This window comes from Priapulus caudatus, unplaced genomic scaffold, assembly GCF_000485595.1.
Source record: "Priapulus caudatus unplaced genomic scaffold, Priapulus_caudatus-5.0.1 Scaffold112, whole genome shotgun sequence".
Lineage (NCBI taxonomy): Eukaryota > Metazoa > Priapulida > Priapulimorpha > Priapulimorphida > Priapulidae > Priapulus > Priapulus caudatus.
The window spans coordinates 176,077-183,523 of NW_014577173.1; the positions used below are offsets into that span (position 1 = coordinate 176,077).

Consider the following 7,447-nt stretch of genomic DNA (forward strand, 5'->3'; position numbering starts at 1 on the left):
CAACAGCAGCAGCAGAAGCAGAACCAGCAGGGCAGCAGAGCAGCAGCAGCAGCAGTAGCAGCAGCAGAAGCAGAACCAGCAGGGCAGCAGAGCAGCAGCAGCAGCAGCTGCCGCCGCCGCAGCAGCAGCACCACCACCACCACCAGCAGCAGCAGCAGCAACAGCAGCAGCAGAAGCAGAACCAGCAGGGCAGCAGAGCAGCAGCAGCAGCAGCTGCCGCCGCCGCAGCAGCAGCACCACCACCACCACCAGCAGCAGCAGCAGCAACAGCAGCAGCAGAAGCAGAACCAGCAGGGCAGCAGAGCAGCAGCAGCAGCAGTAGCAGCAGCAGAAGCAGAACCAGTAAAGCGCCAGCACCACCAGCACCAGCGGCACCAACGCAGCAGCAGCAGCAGATGATGAGCGACAATGGAATGCGCGCAAAAAGTTTTAATTGCTAAGACTGATGGCGAAAAGGCGAGCCAGCCAGTCATGGACACCACCCATCAAATCTCAGGTTGCAGTTTACCCTGACACATAAATGATAGCGCAGAAGGGAATCGCCCCCGTACGTATTTATAGCACGGATAATAAAATTGACGTCAAATTCCGGCTTCGCTCGGTTCGATGATACGCAGCTTCCTTCGCTGCCTTCTGGTCTTTCTGTATTAATTTTGCCTCGTCTACTAGAGGGTTGGACGGCAGTAGAAAAGTTAAAAGCACTGTAGCTGAGTAAATATCGCAGAATTCACATTTCTAATATCGCAAAAGGTGGAGTTAAATGTGAAAAAAATTACCTATTGAAATCTGGATTGTATTAACTATATTCTAACGCGCCCTCGAGTGAGATATACGATATCAAAATATAAATAAAGTGTATATGTTTATTTTAATTATATTCGTAATGTATTAAAAATATAAACCAAACTACGTTTATTACCTAAATATTGTTCAAATGCTGGGTGGCTAGATAGTATTAAGAAGGAAATAGTTCTGCATAAATGTCGTCCTTAAAAGACTCTTTCTTTTTCGCCTTTGAAAGACTTTTCTCGTCTTTATAATTTACTCATAAAAATTATAACATCAGCTTTCCTTCCACGTAAATATTAACTTTCGATAATGGATAACACTGGGTGATCTCTAATGTGAAGATTAGAACGCATCTATATTAAAACGCGCAAGCTAACAGTACTTGAACGTAAAACTAAACTTTTCAGTTTTTAAACATTACGCCCATCCCCTTTCTCTTGATATCGTTATATTACACGATAAAGAAACACGAAATCGTACGAGAAAAGTACAATATCCTGAAAACATTGCAATGTCAGATATGTTCAAAAACAAACAAAACGTCAAAATATCTAGGCCCAGTAAATGAAGCTGAACTCGGAATTTGAAAACGGTACGGAATGTTCCACGTATAATAACTTAACTATTATATAGCGCAGCAATGAAGAGTACACCGTATGTATGAGAGCGCGAAACAGAGAGCGAAAGAGAAAGATAATGAGAAAGAGAAAACGAAAAAGAAAAAGAATGAGTAAGCAATAATAAAAAAAACAACAACAACAACAACAACAACAACAACAACAACAACAACAGCAGCAACAAGCCCTTCATCTTCATCATCATCATCATCATCATTATCATAATCATCATCATCATCATTATCATAATCATCATCATCATCATCATCATCATAATCATCATCATCATCAACAACAACAACAACAACAACAAGAGGAAGAACAAAAAGCAACAGTAACAACGACGGAGATGACGAACAAATGACCTTGATTTTCGATGAAGGACTTTTTGATCAAGTAACAGCACGTTATGTTTTTTTCATGGCCGCCAATATGACGGGATCTTATTTCGGCGAGCGATCAACACTCGCACAAGAAATCTGATTAACATGTGTGCGAGAGGAAGTGAACGGGGGGCTGCTAACAGTCAGCTACTCCTAGATGCAGTCAACGACCGGATGGCACTGCATATACATCCCACGTCATCGCAGCTGACGGCAATTAATGATCGCGCGTTGGACATGTAGCATGACAGGATAGATGGAGGTTTTGCAGAAAATATTTAATGGTTGCATCACAGTTATGCGCGATCCGTTGGTCGATTCCCGCTCCCCGCGATAGGGGGGAGGGGGGTTGAGGAGTATTTATTGAACTTCGATTAGTTCGATTATTCGTCGACGTGTCGTCGAGAACAAATGTTAATACAGCAGTGAGATGTCCACGGGGAATCAATTTAAGGACACTCAAAGACTTCTGTATATAAACAATATCATAACTCACACAAACGCGCGCGCGCACACACGCACACACACACACACACACACACACACACACACACACACACACACACACACCCACACATATATATAATATATTATATATGTATATGTATATAGGCATATCCGCGCTGTACACGGTGCCTGTCATGGAGCATTGCCGCAGGTTACATCATGTTTGCAGGCGTAGCCGCCGCGGTGATGGCATCTGCCGCGCATCCCTGCTGCTACTAATCTACAGCGAGATTTAAACGCAGACGCAGCTCCCGTTTTGGTTGCACCGACATCTGGATGACAGCAGTCATTAAGCAAGCAGCGCGTGCCGAGTCTGATGCTCATGACGCAAGGGTATCACGTGTCTGCCGCCCTCTTGTCTCGAAATGTCTGCGCTCATCTCAGCTTGTTTAACGTTATGTCGCGGCCTCCCCGTATTAATATAATTTATTTTGTTAATTAAATAATTATATATTAATATAATAGTAATTCAATTTCGTATATAGATTTTATCGATAGAGACTAACCCAACCTGCGAATCTTGATTTTATTCGACAGATTTGATATTGGAAAGCTGTTTATTGGAGATAACTGTTTTGTCGGTGGCAATATTTTCCGGTGAGCAATATGTCCAAGCTTTCAATATTCCCCATGTGATTATTCTCGGTATCAATGACCACCGTTAATATTCCCGCGTCAGTGTTAGAATATGAGTGGACGAGGACAGAGAACGGATGCGCACGTGATACTTACGTCATACTCCTGGCGCTGACTTTTCTGTTCAAGGTCAAACCTCTCCGTCTCCAGCTTAATGATCCTGAAAGTAAAAAGGGTAAATGAGTTTAATTGTCTTTCCATTATTATTCTTTAAAAAATAAACAATAATTAAAACTTTTTTGTTTAATTTTTAATTTGTAAATTTTTTTTTGCATCATGTTCTTATCATTCAGCCCATCGCAAAACAACACCGTAACAGTTCGCATTGCATGGAGAGGTGGGAAGGTCCCGTGCCTTCACTCGCTGCTGGCTCGCTGAGCATGACTAACCTGGCATGCAGCTGCTGCGCCTTCTCCTTAAGCCTAGCCGCGTCCCAGCCGGACACGTTGCACGGCTTCACCCTCTTCTTCATGTAAGCTTCCTTCTCCCTCTCCAGCTGTGCTGCAGACCTCTTGCCGATGGCCTAGGAACAATCGAAACTCGATCAGTACCGAGCGAATGAGGTACGCAATGATGGCGTTGTCAAACGACCAGGTAAATATGGCTGAGGCAGTCGCCAACGCGGCCTGTAAAATGCACAATCTTTCACACTTTTCAACGTAATTTCCTGTGAAACATGACGAATGTCTGAGTAAAACTCGAAAACTCGAAAGAGAAACTCGCGTGTGTCTATCATGATGTGAATAAGCGCTCTACAAAGCTTATCCATTCTCAGCACGACGCTAGCTAGCCGGTTCTCTCGCCCTAATATCTTTACCCGTTACTCTTCACCTTACCTCTTTGCTGGTTCCCTCGTTCGCCTTCTTTGTGATGACGAAGTTTGGGCTGTTGCTAGCGTCCGTCTGTCCGGTGGCACCCATCAGCTCCATGCGCCTCCTCTCTGCCTCCGCCAGGCGGCGCTTCTTCTCCTCAGACTTGCGGGCCATGATCTCCGTCTGGCGAGAGAAAGTCCAGTTAGTATTAACGTACAAACGCGGGGTATGTATCCATAATGTCCATTTGGTGAAAGAAAAGCCTGTTAGTATCAACGTGCACACGAGGGGGTATATCTCCATGGATGAGCGATGATTGTATGTGAGATTAATGTAAATCGAGAGAGAGACTCTTTAAAACGTTGAGCGGGATCCTCGCCCACCTCCTCCAGTTGACGCTGCTCCTCCATGATCCTCCTCTGCTCGGCCATGCGCGCATCCTCCTCATCTCTCTCCTTTCTCCTCATCGTCTGCCTGTCCTTCAGTCTTTTCAGCTCCTCCTCCTCCTTAGCTCTCTCGATGGCTCGCAGCTGCTGATACTCGGCCCAGCGTGCCTCGTCCTCCTCCTTCTTCTTGCGGCGGGCGGCCTCCATCGCGCGCTCTGCCTCAGTCATCTCCCTGGGAGGAGCTTCCTCCTCCGCATCCTTCCTCTCTACATGCCTGCAAGCGCGAGACGCACAAAGTGAAATAACGCATACGGAGCCGAGAGCGGCAATTGTCGCTGCAACGATGTTACCTATTTAATTAATGCGCAAACATTTTGTGACGAAAACTTGGCGCTTGCATTATCAGTGTATGGATACAAACAAGCGCGTCAGTATCTACCAAAAGTAGACAATACTTTAGGAAGCTTAGGAAAATTAGGCTGAGACACATAATAAGCTAGGTAGAACGAACCCCGTTCACTCAGCCAGTGATCTACTTACTTCAGCTTTGGTTCTTCCTTGTGCTCCTGATGTTCTTGTCTGAAAGAAGAAGATCAATAATCGATATATAATATCGAAACAGATCGTAAAACATCTGGGCGTTTTGAGAATATTTTCCATCTGGTATAAAAACAGGAATCAGTACAGCTCTCGTCCTTCGTCACTCGAAATGGTTTCAGCAGCCAGTATATGCATGGTTGTGAGATTAACCGCGTGTGAAAGAGTCCGCACGGGTAGGAAAAGAAAGGAAGGTTAATGGCATGTAGCATCGCACATGTTATTTACTCACGGTTTCGCCACGCGTTTTTCTTCTCGTTCTCTGCAAAAGGATGAAACACATTTATTCGGTTTATTTCAAAGAGCACACATCTTGACACAAAATGGCCGTGCAAGCAGGTTAATATTTATTTATTTATTTATTTATTTATTTATTTATATTTTTATCTGGATTTTGCGCAATATGGTTTCCATTAGAAGACGTCAATAATACTTACTCCTCTGAGTATTCCTCTTCGGAATATTCCTCGTCAGACATGGCTAGAAAGGTTTATCTCACAGGACCTGCAAATATTAATTGTTGTTATCTATCTGTATCTATCTGTAGCTATCAAATGCATTTGTTTTCAATTAATCACCGACAATTTACAAGTTTACCAATTCTGCCATTCTCGCTACACGATAAAATGCATTGCTGTTACGATGTGTTCATCTCCAATTTTCTATGCTATAACTGCATAAAATCTTAGTGTTTTTAATGTTGGTGTAATCAGTGATATTTCCGCTGTCAGGTGAGACTATATTCAGCTATATTTAGTTTTTCTGAGCAAAAATCTCGCAATAATCAGTTTAATTGTCGCATTATTACGCATTGACTCATTGATTAAACCGTTTCTGCAATCTCCCCATTTTGCTTGCTCGTTCCCGTTTCTTATTATCCCTCTTCTTTCAGCTCGCTTTCTTGTTTATTTAATGTCTGTTCATTGATCTCTTTGTATGTGTATCCCTCCGTCTCTAGCAAGCTCGCTTTCTTGTTTTCTCTCCCCTTTGCTTTCCTCTTCTTAATGGATATCTACCACCATTTACATGAGCCCCTCGTAAGCGATGTTTGCCATATCAGAACTTTCGAAGGTTACGCACGCGGATAGCGCTCGCACTATTGCAAAAACCCGTTTCGACGGATTGTCGGATACGTTTGTTTACAGAAATAGCGTCCGAGCACGTGTCAACGCGAAATCTATCGAGTGCCATCTGCCGTCTGCACCATTGCAGAAGACATTGCGCGCACGTGCCTAGCTATCACAACAAACAGCAAGGGAAACAGCGGGCAGATGGTACGGTGATATAGCCATGTAACCAGCGCCCTCGCACTGTCAGCTACTAATTCCAATCGCTATATACTGTCGCACGTTCACGTGAACAGGGTCGTAGCTAACTCATTCTGCCTGAGGGTGGAAACCAAAGCCAGTTGCGGGTTGTACATTTGTCAGTTAACCGTGGGCATTTCGCCAGTGACCGTGTAATAGTACCTACATTGGTCTGGATGGAAAGAGAAACTCGTCCTTGGCCGTTTATCTAGCTATACGGCCCTGGTAAATGTACTATAAGCGAGTTGACTGAAAATAACTCGCAGCTAGGTCCACCATTTGTAGTCACCCGTTCCCCGTACCAGCAGATAAAAACCCTGGAAAGAGCTACGTCGCATAGAAGGCACGGTTATCGATCCATAAAAATCGACGAATATTAACGCAGGAACATACGCGAAGAGTGTCCATGAAGCCATATGCTGTTACGCGCGCATTCCCATAAAAAAAGTCGCGCGTGCATCTATAAATAGCCCAGCTGTCATGAGCATCCGCCGTGAAATAATCCGCGGCGACAGGCGCTGTGGGCGATTGCGTCGGTAGGTGCCATATAAGGCAGGCTGCGCAGGACATACGAGCCGGAGTATAGAGACGATGGAGCGATAGAACCTCCGCAGCTGCCAAATCATAATTAGGGCCCGCGAAGACCCTACCCGATAATGAGCGTAATTCAAACTCGAGTAGAAGAGAAGAAGTGCTACTCCCTGCCTGCGTCCGCGACTGATGACGCAAGACGGGGGAGTGCATGACGCATCTACCGGCAGCGCGATGTGCGACGCACGCCGAAGCGACGCGTATAGCTTAGAAAATTTCAGCTCATAACTGATGGAATTAACTGAGATTAATTGGACCTCGCCGGTATCCACGAATCCGCGGACGTATAGCTCTATCCCTGTAGACCGCTCGGCTTTCGCGTTGCCTCTCCCCGACATGCTAGCGGGAGCGTTGATAGCTGTAGGAACATCGACTTCATCGACATCGCTTGGTGCATCACTTAACTGAAGCCCGCTCGAGTCTACATCTGTCACTGCCATCATTAGAGTTCGCTATGTATTGCTGCTTAGAAAGACGTGTACGTTGTGTAGCAACGCCAAGATTACTGATTATACAACACGGCTCAATCGACAGCCACTTCTCTTCTGCTAAAGAGAGAAGATGCGGCGCGAAAAAACAACAGAGAGCGAGGGAGAGCGAGAAACAGAAAGAGGGGGAGAGAGAGAAGGAAGAGCGAGAGAGAGAGAGAGACGAGAGAAAGAGCGAGAGAGAGAACTACAGAGAGTGTGCGTGTTTGTGTGTGTGTGTGTGTGTGTGTGTGTGTGTGCGTGCGTGCGTGCGTGCGTGCGTGCGTGAGTGCGTGTGTGTGTGTGTGTGTGCGCGCGTGAGTGTGCGTGTGCGTGTGCGTGTGCGTGTGCGTGT

General features: G+C 45.4%; 1 protein-coding gene across 3 annotated transcripts in view; it reads right to left on the minus strand.

Annotated features, from left to right (window-relative positions):
- LOC106805395 (troponin T-like) overlaps window positions 1–7,447 on the minus strand; it is a 16,966-nt gene that overhangs the window by 4,714 nt on the left and 4,805 nt on the right. For all 3 annotated transcript variants that reach the window (XM_014806960.1, XM_014806959.1, XM_014806961.1), the window contains exons 2-8: window positions 5,165–5,231; window positions 4,960–4,989; window positions 4,671–4,709; window positions 4,128–4,404; window positions 3,769–3,927; window positions 3,322–3,455; window positions 3,029–3,092 (exon numbers count right to left, since the gene is read on the minus strand). In XM_014806960.1, the coding sequence (XP_014662446.1) occupies window positions 3,029–3,092; window positions 3,322–3,455; window positions 3,769–3,927; window positions 4,128–4,404; window positions 4,671–4,709; window positions 4,960–4,989; window positions 5,165–5,205 (744 nt within the window). In that variant the 5' untranslated portion in view covers window positions 5,206–5,231. The remainder of the gene's footprint in view (window positions 1–3,028; window positions 3,093–3,321; window positions 3,456–3,768; window positions 3,928–4,127; window positions 4,405–4,670; window positions 4,710–4,959; window positions 4,990–5,164; window positions 5,232–7,447) is intronic.